Genomic DNA, 19,408 nt, shown 5'->3' with positions numbered 1-19,408 from the left:
TGTGATTAGAGCCATACACCACCATGCCCCGTGGCTTGGCTTTTCTCTTTAAGGATCTAGGAAGGATGCCCTGGACCAGGGGCCATTTTACAATAACATGGGGCTCTTGCCAACTGCCCAGGCCACTCCCACTCTCCAAGACACCACCTGATCTAATGTTGGATCCCTTCCAAGTTATGGAGACTTCCCATGGCCTGCACCAGTGTACCTGATGGGACTGGTGTGGTGAGTTCCTCAGACACCTGGAGATGGACATGCTAAACTGGTGACCTGCATGAGAGTTCCAGAGAGAAGAGATATTCAGGAGTACAGCAGAGATCCCACATAGACTGACTGGCCCTGCGCTACCTCCGTGGAAGAGGCTGGTGCCTCTCACTGCCCTCTGGTGTAGACAGTCTGCTTGTCCATGCTGTCTTTTGAGTAACAAATCTGAACATGATCCAGCATTTCAGAAACAAGGCACCATATGTTTAAAAGCTAACTGTAAGAGAAGTGCAGAAGTACCATATGTAGACAAAGGACATTTTTGGGTTGTTGCCATGGAAAACCCAGGCTCAGTTTGTTTACATGTTTGAGGCCTAATGTGCTCATTGTCCCTAGTGGTGAGTTCATGAAGTATGTCTGATTCATACACTCTCAAGACTTTGTCTTTACTAGGCATAGAGGTGGTTAAGAGGGCCAACTCATGCTGTACTCTTAGCATTTCTGAGGCAAACACTGGAAGATCTTCTTAGCCAAGGGCTACAAAGTGGATTCCAGACAAGCCTGTACTACAAAGCAAGGTGCCACCTCAAAAATAATAAAATAGGTAACCAAACAGTCTGGGAGATGTGCCCAGTGTGCAGAACTGCAGTTTGTAAAGTTCATTTGCTGCCATGTATTTTTAATAGTTGTGCTAAATAATCCATTCCAAACAAGTGGAATCTTATCCAAGATGCACGGAGGCATAAGTTTTATTTAATATCTCAGGAAGACTGGACCTGTGGAATAGAAAACTCAAGAGTGTACCCCTAAAGAGGTAAGGATTTCCAGGAGCCCGGCATGGTATCACATGCCTGTAATTCCTGCACCTGAGAGGCTGAGGCAGGAGAATTTGTGAATTAGAGGACATCCTGGGTTACGGAGTGAGACCCTCTCAAAAATAAGAACAAAAAGAGGCTAAGGTGCAGCCGAGTGTGTTCCTTGTGTCAAGGGCTCCAGTAGACTGACTCAAGGATGAGCCTAGGGCCGCCCAGCCTGCTGCACGCTGTTGACCATGATGGTCTCGAAGGCTCCGCAGCACACTCGTGACTTAGATGTCAGCATGACTTAGACGTATGCATAACTAACAGTATTGTTCTTTTTACCCGGCGGAGAAATCCAAGGTTCCAGGAAGCTAGTCTACACCAGGTCCCATGGTAAGATTAGCATTCCCCTTTTTACTCCTGGCCTAACTGAGGACTGGGCACAGAACAAGTCTGTGGCCTCATCCCCATTTCTACCTCCACCCCAGTGGACCTTGCTTCACCAGCAAGGTCTTAGATGGTGCCTAGTGAAGAAAAGTAGTTCCAGCTAGATTCAAGGGCTCCAGGAAGCTTCCATAAGCCCCAAGGGCAGGCTCCAAAGGCAGGGCTGGGCAGACAAGGATGGTCCCCACAGCTGTGTATCCTCAAAAGAGGGAACTACCTCCTGCATCGGGGTTCCAGTACTGGTGCCAGACCTCCTAAGGGCTGCCTGGAAGGTTGGGGTGAGTTGGCAGGTTCATTAGGCCAGTGGTGGGGTATTTCTACTACAGACACTCCTTTCACATGCTTGCCCCTCCCCCATGAGCTAAGGGATAGCAAGAAGCTATTTTAGTAGCTTTTTAACCCTAATGGCATTTCTTAAAACTCAGATGAATACAGGAAGTTAATTCCTTCACCCAGCTGTTCCCCCTAATTCAAGGTTAGATAGCAGGTCTGTGTCTGATAGAGAAACAGGAGGTCTCCAGGCCCCTCCTGGGATGCCTTGGTGCTCCTCTCCTTACAGATGAATCTGTTCTTCCTCTAACCCATGGCATACCTCAGAAACAAAGATGAAAAGATAGATAGGTAGCTACACGCACCAACAGTCATTCTGGGCGGACTATAAATCTGATCTTTGCCTAGATGTAACAGAAATGAAATATGTTGCTTCCTCCTCATGGGAGGAACTGGCATTTTTTTTTAAACAAGGAATGGGGGTTGTGTCTTCTGGCCTTTTTGAGCTGGCCTCTTAGAGAGGAAAATTAATAACATCCTGATTGGCCTCTATGGGATAGAAGTGAGGGGAAGCAGCTGGGGGCAGGAGGCAGACTCTGTCCTAAAAAGTCTTTACCCACAGACATCAAACTTGGCACGCAGTGAGGCAAATGGGCCAAGGGGAAATCATAACCAGGTTCACACTGCAGTTTGGGCATTTTTCACACTTGCTAATGAAGTGAACTTTTTAAAGGCTCTCAGCAGGCCTGTGAGTGTTAGCTGGGGTTACTAAAGTCTCCCCTCTAAGCAAGAAGGCCCGAGAAGGAAGAGAGATGACGGGAGCCTTGGCCCACCCCGTGTGTATTCACAGACAGCCCTGGAGCCCTATCCGAGGCCTGTACCAGAGCACAAGGCTGGAAGTTCCCTGGTTTGCCCAAAGAGAATGTTAACTGAGGACCCTGAGACCTGGGTTAACGCTCAACACTGAGGGCAGGGAGCACTGAGCAGCTGCAGGGAGCCTGAGGGTGAGCATAGAGGGAAAGATGGAAGGAAACAGGCCCAGGTCTGCCTTCAAGATAGACATACCTGTCCTGCTTCTGTCCCAGCCCATGCCCCATCCCCAACCTAGGCCTATGCTTGTTTTTTAAGAGTTTTGAGAACCAGACAGACTCTAAGACCAACAGCTAGTAATCACTTATGTGAAAGCCAGGCTATGGTGAGATACGCAGTGACCAGGTGCCCTGGAAGTATTTTTATTTATTTGTTTTTGGTTTTGAAGACAGGGACTTATGTAGCCAAGGCTTGCCTCAAAATCACCATGTAGCCAAGGATGACCTTGGACTTTTGGTCCTCCTGCCTCTACCTCCCAGGTGCTAGGATTATAGGTTTGTGTCACCACACCCAGTTTTTGTGCTGCTGAGGATTCAGCTCAGGGTAGGTAGGACTCCTTGCTGCCAGGCAAAGACTCCATTAAGCAACATACCCAGCCTCTGTCCTAGAGATCTTATGAGGTGCAGGGTCATGTGCAGTAAACCTGGGTAGGATCTGAGGTAGTTCTCCCTCTTTACCCCCAAGTGTGTGTGTGTGTGTGTTGTTGACCACATATCTCACTATGTTGCCTAGACTCGCCTCAAACATACAATCCTCCCCCCATTTCTGCCTCCAAATTGCCAGAATTACAGATAATCACCTCCATGCCTGGCTTGGAACTCGTCTAACCAACCTCCAGCTACCACAGATCCCTCTGCAGTGGGTGGACAGCACAAGACTGGGCCCTCCGTCCTAGGCCTTGTCACAGCCTTCCCCTTCCCCGGCCTCCCCAGGCCTGAGGAAGGAACTGAAGGTAGCCTCCTCGTGTCTCTCCCAGGCCTGGGAACATGCTCAGTGAAGGACACAGGCTCGAGGGCGGGCACAGCAGGGCTTTGTTGCCATTGTTACAGTTTCTATGCCTTGATCCTCACCCGGTGCATTTCTGCAGCTTCTCAGCTTTTCCCTACACCCTCCCTGGCTTCCATGCCTCAGTAGCTGAGTCAGTGTGACCAGCCAGAAAGCTTTGACATGTCAAGACAGGAAATGACAGTTCCCAGGTACTAGCTGTTTCAGGCATGGAAGGGCCTGGAACGATGCTTGTGTGATAATTCAAGAAATCCCAGGCTGAGCCCCATGCCACACCTATATGTGACCAAGACAAGTGGTGAGGCTGTCAGCGAAGTCCCTGTAAGACAAGGGTCCAGGCAAGTACCTGCCAGGCATCAGTCTACCCAGTGATCCAACTTCCGCCCATCTCAGGTGGCCACTGGGAGCCCCACAGGTGATAGCTGAACTGCCATGCTAGGTGAGAAACTGCCCAGAACCTTAGTATCCTGATCTGTAAAATGGAGCTGACAGGAGGGTCAGCCTGTGGAGGAAGCTGCAGTGATTCCAGTAGTTCAGGTGAAGTTATATCCAAGTGTGAGGTGTTGTGAGCAGCATTGGTTCCAGGTGCCTCTCACCCACTGTCCCCACTTTTTGCCCCAGTCACACCAGCCCCAAGAAACACCTCTCTGTGAAAACAGAGCTGCCTGTGGTTATCTCTGCACAGGCCCTGGCACTACCCCTTCATGGTCTCAGAAGCAGAGAGCTGCTCTAGTATACTGCACTTGGCCTGTGAATAGCAGACCAGGCCAGACCTTCCTCCTCCAACACCTTTGACTGACGCTCAGAATCTGCTTCCCTTGTTGCTGCTCTTGTGCTTGCTTGCTTGCTTGCTTTGAAACAGAATCTTTGGCCAAGACTAGCCTCAAACTCTAAAATTCCATATGTAGCCAAGGATGAGCTCGAACACCTGATCCTCCTGCTCTGCATCCCAGGCACTAGGATCACAGGCACAGGCCACTAAGCCCTGATTGTGTGGGGCCAAGGATCAGTCTCAGGGCTTCTTGCATGCAAGGCAAGCACTTTGCCAACTAAACCCCATCCATCCCTAGGCCAGGTTTGCCTCAGCTTTTCACCCAAGAGTAAGAGCGAGCGTTGATGGGTTCAGATGGCAAATGGAGGGGGAAATTGACCACACTACAGACAGAAGTAATGCTGGTTTGTGAGAGGCTGAGGCAGGAGGATTATGTGAGCCCAGGAGATCTAAGGCAAGCCTGAGCAACAGGTCAACACCCATGTTCAAAAGAGAAAAGAAAAAATAAAGAGGAAGAAGAAATGCTGGGAACAGTGTGGGGGCGAGGTCATTTTGCTTTGTTTTGTTTTGTTGACAGGGTCTCTCTGCATAGTCCTGGCTAGCCTGGAACTATCTATGTAGACCATTCTGGTCTCAAACTCATAGAGATCTGTCTGCTGGGGTAACAGGCATGTGCCATAATATCTGGCTGAAAACACAATTTTTAAAGTCTATCTTAGAGTTAGTTATAGTTCAGATTAGTATAACTCAGAAATGGCTGGGCCTCAAACCAGTCAACTCTAGTACCTTCAGCAGCACCGGGACCTGCCCCTTCCTGCAGGACAGGTTCCTCCCTTCCTTTTAACACGCACTGCCACAAGCTTACCTGAGCAAATGACCTTCCCTCCATTTCAGCAGCCAGTTTGCCCACTGTCCCTCCCAGGCCTTTGAAAACCACTCAGGTCAGGCAGCATCCAGACCTTGCAAAGCCAGGCCTGCAGACAACCTTGAGGAAATTGAGAATTGAGGGTTCTCAGAAAAGAGAGTCAATTGTCAAATACAGTCCTAAAGGGCAAGCCACCATGTCTGTGTCTGTTGGTTTTACCTTTTTCTTTTTAACATTTTATTTGGGGATGGGTGGCTTGCCATTGGTCTGCTTATGTAGAAGTCAGAGACCAATTAATAGAAGTGGTTCTCTCCTTCTACCATGTGGGCCCCAGGCATTGAACTCGGTCTATCAGACTTGACAGCAAGCACCTTAACCTGCTGGACCATCTTGCCCAGCCAATACTGATGCTTTTAAAACATCATCCTTGAGTTTGGAAGCAGAGGGCCTCTCAGCTAAGAGTCCCCAGCTGAGCACTTCACATCAGCTTTGCTGTAGGGAACAGAAAACATGCTCCTGCCACACAACTGCAAGGACCACTGTCAAACTCTGGAACAGTTTGAAAGTTCTAAAGGTGTGGTTCAGTGGGAAATGCTTTCTGCCTAAAGAGGAAATCAAGCCCCTCGCTGGCATGGCAGCTGTATGTCATAAGCACATTTTGTATTTTTAGTGGGTATGCTCCAGTCTGACCCAAACTGAATCCAGTCAAAAGTCTTAGTGGGGAAAAGTACAGGTGTTGGCTCTGAGTGGACCTGGAGTCAGAATCCTGGCCATACCCTCACTTTCTTCTGCTCTCTGCCTCCGTTCTTTGGTCTGTAAATTGGAAGTCACAGGGTCAGTCTCAGCTGTAGGCATCCTCTGAGATACAGTCTACATAAAGCAGCTGCCGGTGTTTGCCCCACCGCAGGCTCAGCAAATATCCACTCTCTTCCTTTGGTGCCCCTCTGATCCCAGACTTTAGTCTTTGCTATTAGAACTGTCCTAGGGAAACCAGAATGGATACTTGCTGTCCTGAGAACACATAGTTCTGAGAAATCTTTCCATCCAGGGAGTTGCTAGGTTCCTAAATTGGCATAGCAGAGCGCTCAGCCTTGCTGTGTAGGAACCTGTGACATGGTGTATGGTGGACATGACCCGCCATCTCAGCAGCAGACCAGAGCATACGGGAGGAAATGGTGCCTGTGCAATCTATTACAGAGAGCATTGCTTCAACTGGGGGGGCGGGGCAGCAACTGCCTGCTTGGAGAGCTCTCCTGTTCCCTGCAGCCCTGGACTGTCTGAATACAGCCAGTGGGAACTCTTGGTGCTATACTGATGACTTGTCTCAGACCCACAGGCAGACAGGACTCTGCTAAGTGACCTAGTGATGTATAAAGGGCTCATGTCCCTGGCTGGTCATCGAAGAATGTTTTCCTTGGTGGCTGTGCCTGGGCATACAGAGGACTGGGGTTGGGGGGGGGGCCCAAGTAAAGCACAGGGCTTCTCAAATTGACTCCTTCCAGAGCCATTCTGGCACTTCCTGATCTGGTATATGAAGTTTGTACAAAGGTAGAACAGTTTTTGCCATTTTTCAGTGCAAGTTGGTTCACATTCCTGACACACGTTAAAGAGAAATAATGTGTGTACACAGAGGTGAGTCAACATTGCGTGCAGCCAGCCATGGCCACTGGGAGAAGAGTCAGCCACAGGGCTGCGAGCTTACCTGCCTCCCACTGAGGCAAGCCCTGTGCAGGAACTACCGGGGAGGCAGCTCAGGGGGCCCAGGCCCTCCCTCACACACTTAGCAGCCTCCTAACCCAGTCAGGGTGCTGTCCTCAGGCCCGTTTTCTCTTCAACCATTTTCCCTGATAATAAAATCTGTAGGAAACACATGTAAAATGGTGGAAAGCAAACAACAGAAGGAGTTCCTATAACCCAGCCTACCCGGGGCAGCCGGCTTAACACTGTCTTAAGCTTTTATTATTTTGTTAATTCATTTTGTTTTCATTATATGTGTATGTCCCACCCCGACCCTCTGCACAAGTACATATTTGTGTGTTCCAAGGTGTTCTCGGAAGATTAGACCCCCTGAAACCATAGTTACGGACAATTGTGAGCCACCATATAGGCACTGAGCCTGTGCTCACAATCACTGAGCCATTTCTAGCCTCAGTCCCAGGTTCTATTTATTTACTTGTTTATTTAAAACTTTAGGAAGCTCTTGGGTGTGGTGGTGCACACTTTTAATCCCAGCACTTGGAAGGCAGAGGCAATTGGTTGGTTCTCTGTCAGTTTAAGGCTAGTGAGTTCCAGGCAAGCCAGGGCTTCATAATGAGGCCTGTCTTTAAATAAAACAAAAAAACCTGGAAATGTCTGTCCCAGCCCTGAGGTGTGGATGACCATGAGAGACATGGCCTTCATTAGAACCACTTCACCTGGCTCTTGAGCCCCAGGCAGATAGTCTCAGGGAGTGAAGTGGGGTACACATACCCACCATGTGCTCTGACTCCCCACCTAAGGCTCCTGCTGTGCACCTCACACATCAGCAGTCATCCTCAGTGAAGGGGTTCCCGGGCCAGAGGCTGATATGGATACCGCCTGCCTCAACTCCTTGTCCTCTCTCCTGAGGGTGTGGTGAGTGTATGTGTGTCTGTCTTTACTCTCCACCATGGTGAGGCTGAGCCAGACTACCTGGCCCATGAGCTGCCCTTGACTCTCCTAGCTCTGTCTCCTCTCTCTTACTGTAGGAATACTAGGATTGCAGATGCATGCAGCTTCATACCTGGGCCTGGGAACCCAAACCAGGCTCAGAACCTTACAGTGTATTATTATTTGCATGACAAATGGTCTACCCACTGAGCCATCTCCCTAGCTCAAAGGTGTTATTTCTAAATAAGGTCACATTTGGAGTCTGCAGCTTGACGTGTATTTGGGAAGGTGAATCTGCAGTAGGTGAAGCTACCATGGTCGCTGCCACTGGGGAGATGATTTCCCCCAGGTCACAAAGTAAGAAAGCAATAAGAATTGGCGTTGGAACCCAGGTCCTCTGCTTATCGTGTGCCTTTAATTTGTTAAAAACACGACTGCTGCCCCATTGTGCTTGGTTATGTTATCTACTTGGTAGGAAATGAGATTTGGTAGCTATTACCCTAAGATACCTCAGACAGCCTCTCACCATTGCTCTTTTAGTGTATTATTGACAATGACATCAACGCCATTAGTGCAGATGGGAATCCCTTAGGTGGGAGTCACTCCCTTATATTCTTATGGTGACATTCACTGGGCATAGGTGACTTTCCTAGAGTAACCAGAAAAGTGATAGGGGAATTCTGGTTATAGCATTTTGATTCATAATCTCTGTTCTAACTTTTAACATGTGTGTTGTCATTGATATTGCAAATTATAAACATAGCCTGATTGTCCTAGTGATTATTCTGTGTTAATTCACCATGAAATGCTTAGTGCATCCATCACTGTAACAGTGCCCATTAACTTCCCATGTTTAATTTAGCATTGCTAACCCCAATCCCATAAACATGGCCACACATGGCATGCTGGTCCATGAGCCTCTGACCAGCAACTTGTCCTTTCTCACAGCAGTTCTAAGGGCCTGTGCAAAACAGGAAGATGCGCCACCAGCACACCGGGCAGTCAGTGTCAGCATTGGTGTTTCTTTATCATGCTGGTGTTTGGGGGGTTGTTTTGTTTTGTTTTGTATTTTTCTTTTCTTTTCTCTCAGTTCACTTCCAAACCTGGAAGGGTAGATCTTTTCAAAATAACCTAAAGCAATGGCCCAAACCCACAACCAAGCGGCTGCGCATGGGACTAACACGGTTTACTGATTGTCATAGATCATTAAATAATTTGAGTAACAATATATGTATGTCATACATACATACATACATACATACATACATACATACATGAGTTGTGGCAGATAGCTGTAGTACAGGCCCCTTTGCTGTGTAGCACATCTGTCTGTGTGTGTGGATCATACTGACATTTGTCACAGAGGTAGGTACTGAGAAATGTGTTCATCTTCTGGTGGTTTGTTATTTGAGCATCCTAACCCTGCTTACTGGTACAAATCAAAATAGCACACCCAAGCCACTCACTGGGGATTGTCTCCTCCCCAACTTTTTGGTTGGGTGGGTGGTTGGTTGGTTTTTGTTTGTTGTATGGCAGGATTTTGCTGAGAGGCCTGGAGCTCACAGTGATCCTCTGGCTTCAGCCTCTCCAGGCACAAGCTCTGATGTCTCTTAGAATTAGGGGATACAGTAAGTACAAGCTATGGGAGGCTGATGCTTTCAGAGCCCAGCAAATTATTATATAATCAACTTCTTTTTAATAAATAGAAGCATGCTCTCTAAAGGAGCAATGATATATAAACTAGAAACAGCTGCTCATTATCACTACCATGTACTATACTACACACAATTAACAGTTATCCCTCCTTGAGGAATCTTCATTGTACATGGTACTGCGTTACAGAAGGTCATTGCAGTACTTGCATATAATACACATAGATCCCGTCCCATCCACTCTTTTGTTCTTATAGACAGGGTTTGTTCTGTAGCTAGGCTGGCCGGGGAGTCATGGCAGTCCTCTTACTTGAGCCTCCTGAGTGCTGGAGCTGCAGGCATGAGCCCTGCTTGCATCATACTTCTGGGTAACTGAAGCATAATGGGTGTGTATGCTTTACCGACATCTCATAGACCTGTACGTGATGCATTGCCCTGGGATGATGCCTGTGAGTCACTTAATGATGAGCCCCCATTCCATTAACTCGTGGAACACCATCTTCTACGTTGTATGGCATGTGAGTGGAGTTACTTTGGGAGCCAGCCTAAAGGATCAAGAGGAAAAGAAGTCTTCCTATCCTCTCACCCTCCCTACCCTTCTATCAGGAACCACTCTGGTATAAGTAACATACTACTGACATGTTAAAAATATGCTTGGAAACACAGCACCACTAGTAACCAATTATATTAGTCATGGTTCTCTGGGGGAATAGAGCCAATGGGGGTTTATATAGATAGGCAGGCCAGCCTGAGTTTGGAAACTCAAGAACCTAGGAAGAGTGGCTAGCACAGGCTGCCAAGCTGGGATCTGCAGACAGACACAGGGCCACCCTGGGCCTGGTTCTTTCCGAATCTCAGCATCAAGACCTAAGTGCACAGAGAGCAGGGGAGGAGTCTGCTTTCCCTTCCCGCCCACTTAGCATCTTATTCCTTCCTCCTCTTTTTAAATCTTACTTCTGTCTTCTGCCTGTCTTGGCCCTGGATAATCACGCTCTGGTACTTAGTCCAGTGGCTGTCCACTCAAGTGACTGTCACCTTCCCCAGGTGAACATGATCACTCATTTCTTAGATCTGTTGGAGTGAGCATGACCAGTGAAGTCTGGACTCCTTAGACTCTAGAGGAATCCAAGCCCCCCAGGAACTATCCAGAAGGGCCAAGTGTGTCAACAGCATGGTGGTATGGAGGGGCATGGTCTGCTGACTCAGAGACTAGCCTGAGTTCACACATGAGCTTCAAGCCATCCCTAAGCACCCTGAAATCACTTGCATAAATTTTATATGCAAACTACTTTTTCTCCAGTGCTAGAGACCAAGCCCCAGAGTCTCCTGTAGCTTGCATCTATTAGCCAGGCATTCTACCACTAAGCCAAGTCCCAGCCCTCCAGGTACACATCAGTCTCCCCTCCTCTGGGTGTGTGGGCGGGGAGGGGGGTTGACTGTAGAGTTTCAAGGAAGCTGGGAAAGCCTTCTGCCACAGAGCTGTACCCTCAGACCCAATTACAATTTTAATTGGTAAATGCATAGCTTTCACCAGTTCTACTCAGAAAGATAAAGTCACCTTCTGCATAGTCTGGGACTTTGTGCTCACTGCCCCTTGAGTAGTTGCCCAGGGTCTACCCAAGCAGGTCAGACTTGAACCCAACCTTCGAAAATGAGATTCCAAGAATTATAGGAGGCAACCCTGGAAGGAATACTTCCCAGATGAAGACAAATTAAATCCAGTTCCTCTTTGTCTCTCCAGCTCAGATGTTAGTAGCTGCTGCTTCCCAGAGTTTCGTGAGCTCAGCTCCTTTCCCTCCTATATCATTTCCCCATTCCTCAGAACAAGGCTTGACTCATATCAGAGTACACTAATAAGTGTTTGAGAATGTGAGTCAAATGGAGCAGCCCTGAACCATCACCACTCTAAGCAGTGTACCCTGAGCTCTCTGAATAGCCTGCTCTAGGTGAGCGTTTCCTGGCTCCCTACAACAGTCCTGTCTCCATAGTGGAACACAAACATCCCCTGTCCACAGGAGTGTCTCTAGGCCAATCAAATGGCAATGCTGACAAGACAGGCAGTTTCCTAAGTGCCAGAAGTGACCTCATCCTCCCAGGGCTTGGCCTCTTCACCCAGCACCTGCTGATCCCTCCATGCCTGCAGCCCTGCTCTCATTTCAGTGTGGGAAGCTCATCAGACAAGGGCTGCCCCAGGAAAGGGTATCAAAGCCTCCTTGGGGCCTCCTTCTAGCAGGGTGAGGGAGGCTGTTTCCTCTCTGCAGCATCTCAGGATAATAGAACGTACTGAGGGCTCCTTCACTGAGCATTCTTGGTTCCTCAGTACCCTGCCCACAGCTCCTTAGCTATGCCCGTGCTAAGACACTAGATCTGTTGGTTTGTGTTCTCCTGAATGCCATCAGGTAGACAGCGTGACTCGTCAGCATGACTACAGTATTGTAAGGAACGCGGGCTGGTCTCAGGGTATGCAGGCTTTGAACGGCATCGGTTGAAGGTGACGTATTCTCAACACACATTAGGGAAGATTGAGGTGATTTTTACATATAACAGTTTTCCACAGCAGGTGCCAAAGAAGCACTATGGGAACTAACAGGATGAATTAAGAGATGTGTTCCAGATCTGTCATTTACAGACTCCAAACGTGTCACTTAGCTTCCCATGCTTCCACTCCCCTATAAATTAAGGCAATGCCTGTGCCACCATCCAGGGTCATTGTGGTGGTCAAAATCTACCTAAGTGACCCAAAGAACTCCACTAGAGAGCTCCTACAGCTGATAAACAACTTCAGCAAAGTGGCAGGTTATAAAATCAACTCAAGCAAATCAGTGGCCTTCCTATACTCAAAGGATAAGCAGGCTGAGAAAGAAATTAGGGAAATGACCCCCTTCACAATAGCCTCAAACAGTATAAAGTATCTTGGGGTGACTCTTACCAAACATGTGAAAGATCTGTATGACAAGAACTTCAAGACTCTGAAGAAGGAAATGGAAGAAGACCTCAAAAAATGGGAAAACCTCCCATGCTCATGGATCGGTAGAATCAATATAGTTAAAATGGCCATTTTGCCTAAAGCACTATACAGATTCAATGCAATACCCATCAAAATCCCAACTCAATTCTTCACAGAGTTAGAAAGAGCAATTATCAAATTCATCTGGAACAACAAAAAACCCAGGATAGCTAAAACTATTCTCAGCAACAAAAGAAAATCTGGGGGAATCAGTATCCCTGACCTCAAGCAATACTACAGAGCAATAGTGTTAAAAACTGCATGGTATTGGTACAGTGACAGACAGGAGGATCAATGGAACAGGATTGAAGATCCAGAAATGAACCCACACACCTATGGCCACTTGATCCTCGACAAAGAGGCTGAAAACATCCAATGGAAAAAAGATAGCCTTTTCAACAAATGGTGCTGGTTCAACTGGAGGTCAGCATGCAGAAGAATGCGAATTGATCCATCCTTGTCTCCTTGTACTAAGCTCAACTCCAAATGGATCAAGGACCTCCACATAAAGCCAGACACTCTGAAGCTAATAGAAAAGAAACTGGGGAAGACCCTTGAGGACATCGGTACAGGGAGAAAGTTTCTGAACAGAACACCAATAGCGTATGCTCTAAGAGCAAGAATTGACAAATGGGACCTCATAAGGTTACAGAGTTTCTGTAAGGCAAAGGACACCATCAAGAGGACAGATCGGCAACCAACAAATTGGGAAAAGATCTTCACCAATCCTACATCAGATAGAGGGCTAATATCCAATATATATAAAGAACTCAAGAAGTTAGACTCCAGAAAACCAAACAACCCTATTAAAAAATGGGGTACAGAGTTAAACAAAGAATTCTCACCTGAAGAACTTCGGATGGCGGAGAAGCATCTTAAAAAATGCTCAACTTCATTAGTCATTAGGGAAATGCAAATCAAAACAACACTAAGATTTCATCTTACACCAGTCAGAATGGCTAAGATTAAAAATTCAGGAGACAGCAGGTGTTGGAGAGGGTGTGGAGAAAGAGGAACACTCCTCCACTGCTGGTGGGGTTGCAAATTGGTACAACCACTCTGGAAATCAGTCTGGCGGTTCCTCCGAAAACTGGGCACCTCACTTCCAGAAGATCCTGCTATACCACTCCTGGGCATATACCCAGAAGACTCCCCACCATGTAATAAGGATACATGTTCTACTATGTTCATAGCAGCCCTATTTATAATTGCCAGATGTTGGAAAGAACCCAGGTATCCCTCAACAGAAGAGTGGATGCAAAAAATGTGGTATATCTACACAATGGAGTACTATTCAGCCATTAGAAACAATGAATTCATGAAATTCTTAGGCAAATGGATGGAGCTAGAGAATATCATACTCAGTGAGGTAACCCAGACTCAAAAGGTGAATCATGGTATGCACTCACTAATAAGTGGATATTAACCTAGAAAACTGGAATACCCAAAACATAATCCACACATCAAATGAGGTACAAGAAGAAAGGAGGAGTGGCCCCTGGTTCTGGAAAGACTCAGTGAAACAGTATTCAGCAAAACCAGAACGGGGAAGTGGGAAGGGGTGGGTGGGAGGACAGGGGCAGAGAAGGGGGCTTACGGGACTTTCGGGGAGTTGGGGGGTCTAGAAAAGGGGAAATCATTTGAAATGTAAATAAATTATATCGAATAAAAAAAAATTAAAAAAAAAAAAACTGCACGGTATTGGTATAGTGAAAAAAAAAAAATGTATGGTGCTGCCTCCAGTGGTGAAAAGGTGTTTACTTGGCATTGTTACCATCAAGACAGCTACTGTTGTCTTTGCTCGCAGTGCTGAGGACCAAACCTAGGGCCTCCCACATGCTCTGCCCCACCCCTCCTTGAGTTCAGTCCTCCTGTCCCTGCTTCCAGCTCCCTTCCCTGACCTGCAAACACAGTGTGTGTGGACACCCTTTTAGAGGCAGGCACCCTGCTCTTGTGACAGGAAAGTGGAGGTGTCACTCCATTCCTAGGCTTCCAAGCTCTGAAAGGAAGCTAGGTAAACAAAGAGTGGCCACCTTTTCTTCTGATGTCACTAAGAGTGGATGCCCCACTCAGGAGAGCTTTGTTCAATGTCTCATTCCTGTTAGGGTTCTGTCTAAGCTCCTCCCCACCGTTACCTGGCAACAGCCAGGTAGGCCTGGCCCACTATAAAAGGGGGCTTCTTGCCCCCTGCCCTCTCTCTCACTCTCTTATCCTGTTTCCTGCTTGCTTCTCTCTTGCCCTCTTGGGCTCTTCTCCCTTCTCCCCACTCTCCACTTGGTCATGGTTGGCCTCTACTTCTCTACTCTCTCTGCCTTTCTCTGCCTCTACTACCCTCTTAACTCCCCTCCCCATGCCCTGAATAAACTCTATTCTATGCTATGCCATTGTGTGGCTGGTCCCTCAGGGGAAATGGATGCCTTGGCATGGGCCCACCAAGGCACCCCTCGCCCCACACCTCACCACACCCCCCATAGAACATACTCCTATAGCTCTTTATCTTTTTATAATCAGAGCAGTTCCTTGAGAAAGGAAGAGAGAGTACCTCTCCTGTCAGTTCCAAAGGGGCATGGCTGCCACCTCAGACATGATGAAGCAGCTAGAAGCATTACTGAGTAGGAATGCATCTACAAGCTAAGTCTCTGTCCTTGGCCAGGTGTCCTTAGGGACATACTCCTGGATTCCTGGGAGCAGTTGCTAACATTGGAGTGTCAGTGGGGGACTTGGCTCCTGCTAGTGCATAGCTATAATTCAGCTTAGGCCCTTTAAGGATCCAGTGACACTCATTCCCCACCCCCCAAGTCCCAGTGCCTGGTTGCTCAGCCCCCATCCTAACCCTGCCCAAGGGAGGGCAGTTCCACATGTTAAGGTCCCACCTGATAAGCTGATTGCAAGCACCACACTCTCCCGGCAGGCTCCTTCCTGAGCAGATGCTGTCCACTCTCCCTGTGCCAGGAATCTACCTCATAATTGGGTGAGAAATAAATCAAAGCCAAAGTTGCCTGATGAAATTCAGGAGCCAGCAGTGACCCTTGCCACACATATAAATCCCAGCGGGCCGGCCAGGGGCCTTTGTCTGGTCAAAGAGTTCAGGATTATCAGGCCCACTTTGCTGATGTATGGAGGCACCGGCTGTCGGAGTGTTTACTAACGGTTATCACCTCCATGCTGCGGCCGTTATCACAGGCAGGGCCGCCCGCCGGGGCCGAGGCTCGCACCCTCTCTATTACCACCTGTCAGTGGCAGCGAGTGTGCGCTGACACTGCCCAGTCCTGCCCAGCAAGGAAAGATAGTTTCTGACGGCTGATCAAAGAGAAGAAACAAGACCTGATAAAGAGTGTGCGTTTCGTGTACTTTTAACTTTGGGGAAACATCAGCATTTGCATTTTTTCCTGGTCCTCCTGGTGCTGGCAGGAACCAACCTCAATAAATGTAGTGGATTCGGTTACCTAATCACTGGGGAAATGGTATGTGCTTAAAGCAGCAGACCATGACCATAATCTCTTTCCGAGAGAGTCTGGCTGAAATAAGCTTTCTCAGTGAACTTGCCGTAGAATAAAGTCAAATCACTTCAGTTCAGTCTTTGAAGTGATCTTGCACGTAACATCTAATCTTGGCATCCAGCGGAACGCTGTGTGCTTTCTGGAACTTGGGAACCAGGTTTGGATTAAGGAAGGATCCTTGTTGAAGATGCTATCACCCAGCTGTATTGCTCACATCCCTGAAACGGTACCCCGGATATGCCTATGTCCTTGACGGCTAGGAGCCAATCTGCAGTGAGGCAGAATGAGTTCCAGACCTAGGCATCAGCACATCTGAGTCCTGGCACTAGGTCTGTCATGGCCCGCTGTTTATTCTAAGCCCTTGACCTCTCTAAGCTTCACCTGTAAACGAGGCTGAGTATAGGTTATAAAAGACAGTGGCTTAGGAAGGTTTTTGCTTTTAAGTTAGGCTGTGCGAACATCCCCTTCATTATTGTTCTTAGCAGTGGTGTGTGTGTGTGTGTGTGTGTGTGTGTGTGTGTGTGTGTGTGTATGCTTACATGTATCCCACAGAACAGTCTTCACCTTCCTCTTTGCTTGATATAGGGTGTCTGTTGCTCACTGTGTATACCAGGTTAGTTAGCCCATAAGCTTCTAGGAACTCCCCTGTCCTGGGATTAAAGATGCTTGCTTTACTGCATCCAACTCTACCCAAGTTCTGGAGAGCCAAACTTGGGTGCTCAGACTTGAGTTCAAGGGTTCTAGCCACTGAGCCATCTTCCCAGGCCTTCTTTTGTTTTAGATAGTATCTAAAGTATCATAGAATATGATCGCCTGGCCTAAACTCACTGTGTAGCTGAAGATGACCTTGGACTTCTGATCCTCTGGCCTCAACCTCCCAGGTGCTAGGATTTACAGGCATGTGCCACCAGGTCTCTGTATCTGAGCTTGGCGGGGAGACTCTGTGACCTCATGCCTGCTAGGGAAGCATTGCTTGAGCTGAGCTGCATCTCTCTCCTGTAACCATTCAAGGTTGTAAGTGGACAGTGATCGTGTCAGGGAAAAAAAAGCAGGGCTGTTTGGGTTGAACCTGAGAGGGGTTTCTTTCCCCTGCCTTCTCAGTATCTGAACCCCATCACCCCTCAGAGACTGTTTCTCCACATGCCTCATCGATGTAGCAGTCAGCCCTACGTGCATACTCTGATCCAGTGGCACAGGCTACTGGACTCCACCTACACATTCCTGTTCCTGGGGAACCCACTCCTCATTCTTCTGGTGGAAAGACTAAAGTGGCCCTGGACATGACAGGCCACAGGGTGGGAAGACAGAGAACAGCCTGCCCTGTGAAGGTACTGACTCAACATCATCTGTCCTGCATGTATCACAGGTGCCTTTGACCGGAGCGTGACCCTGCTGGAGGTGTGTGGGAGCTGGCCTGAGGGCTTTGGACTACGGCACATGTCTTCCATGGAGCACACTGAGGAGGGCCTGCGGGAACGGCTTGCAGATGCCATGGCTGAGTCACCAAGCCGAGACGTTGTGGGATCTGGAACAGGTAAAGGCGTCAACAGACTTGTAGCCTGACTTGGTTGTGACTGGAACCTGTTGGCATTGAGCTGGAGAGAAGAGGGCATCTGTTGGTTTTTAATTATGGTTCCATAGCTAGGTACCCTGAGTGCTACCCAGTACAGAAAGCTGATCCTGGGAAATTCCAGCAGCACTGCCTCTCCTACCTAGAGCAGCACGCAGATACCGCAGGAAGTACAACTGTAGGCCTGGGGCTGGAGCTCCACACGGAGTCTGTGCATGGCATGTGTGTTCCCTAATACCACAAGAGAGACAGACAGACAGTTGTACTTGCTTGTCATTCCCAAAACCATCTCCAAGGGAAGGAAGACCTAAGAAGCAGCATACCTTTCCTTCATGCTCCAGTCACCACAGACCAGGACCTGCCAGCAGGCAGGCAGAGCAAGCTCAAGTACACCACCCCCATACACACAGCTTTTCTTTCATGTCTCTTTAACCCAGGACTGATAAGTCATAAGACATCCTTTGACTAGAAATGAGCCCTACCCCACATAAGTGCATGGCACACAGAGATGCACAGACACGTACCCCGTAGTCACCCCACCATTCAACTACAATAGAGGATTCTTCTGCCTCTCTCTCTCTCTCTCTCCAGTTACTAATGTTCCATCCCTGCATTCACACCCACCCAACAGGCCCTGTCCCAGTTTGCTGGAGTGGATGGGTTAAATGACCCTGGTTCCCTGATGTCAGGCCTTCCCTCTCTCTCTCCCCCCTGAGTCCTCTAAGAGCATCATCTCCACTGTGACCTGTCCCATCCCTGCCCCCACACTACTGTAGAAGAGGGTCCTAGTAAAGAGAAACTCAGAATCCCTGGGTAGCTGGGTATGACATGCCTGACATTGGTAATCCATCCTGTTGTTCTGTGGGTTCTGGGGTTCAACAGTGAGCCTGCACACTCTCTCTCTCTCTCTCTCTCTCTCTCTCTCTCTCTCTCTCTCTCTCACTCACACACACACACACACACACACACACACACACACACACCTCTGGCCTAGTTCTTCTGTACCTTTACTAAGAGGACAGAGCATAACATTTCTATAGTTTAGTGGCTCTTGCCTAGATAGCCATCATCTCCTGCAGAGTACAGTGGATGGGAGGGAAGGATGCTAGAGATAGGGAGTACTTACCAGGCCTTAGATGACAGCTATCTCAGAGGTCTAGCCTACACTAAATCCCATCTTCTCTGCAGGCAAAGGATATGTGGGCCTCCAAAGTTACATCAAACTGTCCCTCTCCATCAGACACACACATACATATAGCACCTGCACCCTCACACCCCAAATGCATATCAGATTTCTCCCAAGGCCTATGTCCTCCCTCTATACCCATAGATAGCAGCTCCTCCCCTTCCCAGGTACCACCATGGGCGCTAACCCAGTAACAGTATTGTTATGTCAGCACTTCTTATCAGCCGTGGTTCCCAAGAACTAGAGTCCATGTCCCTGCTCACCCCCAGGAGCCTCTCTCCTCCGGGGACTGGGAGCTCCTGGAATGACCCCATCTGCCACCACCTTCTTCAAAGTCTTGTGGACACCTCAGCAGCGTCTGTAGACAGTTCAGCAGGTAAATTTAGTCACAGGCGCTTCAGCTTCTCACAGGGTAACCTGATTCATCTGTCAGACAGCTGAGGGACTCAAGAGTTTGTGATCTTAATAACCAGGATATACAGTTAAAGGAATTTAAAGAAAAAAGACAGAGGAAATTAAAAGGGCAGGTCAAAAAAATAGATTTCCCACCCCCACCCCCCCACCCCCGTCCCTTATTTGTTCCAGCTATCTACCCATTGTCTTCCTCACATAGTCACCAAAAGGGATTTCGTTGG

General features: G+C 48.2%; 1 protein-coding gene across 4 annotated transcripts in view; it reads left to right on the top strand.

Moving 5' to 3' along the window:
- The window catches only part of Bcas3 (BCAS3 microtubule associated cell migration factor), a 485,645-nt gene that overhangs the window by 444,370 nt on the left and 21,867 nt on the right, over positions 1-19,408 (top strand). For all 4 annotated transcript variants that reach the window (XM_052197918.1, XM_052197921.1, XM_052197919.1 and 1 more), the window contains exon 23: positions 17,384-17,551. In XM_052197918.1, coding sequence (XP_052053878.1) covers positions 17,384-17,551 — 168 coding nt within the window. The remainder of the gene's footprint in view (positions 1-17,383; positions 17,552-19,408) is intronic.

Source organism: Apodemus sylvaticus, chromosome 10, assembly GCF_947179515.1.
Source record: "Apodemus sylvaticus chromosome 10, mApoSyl1.1, whole genome shotgun sequence".
NCBI classification, from domain to species: Eukaryota; Metazoa; Chordata; class Mammalia; order Rodentia; family Muridae; genus Apodemus; species Apodemus sylvaticus.
The sequence above is the reverse complement of the archived record's forward strand: the minus strand, read 5'-3'. Positions and strand labels throughout refer to the sequence as shown.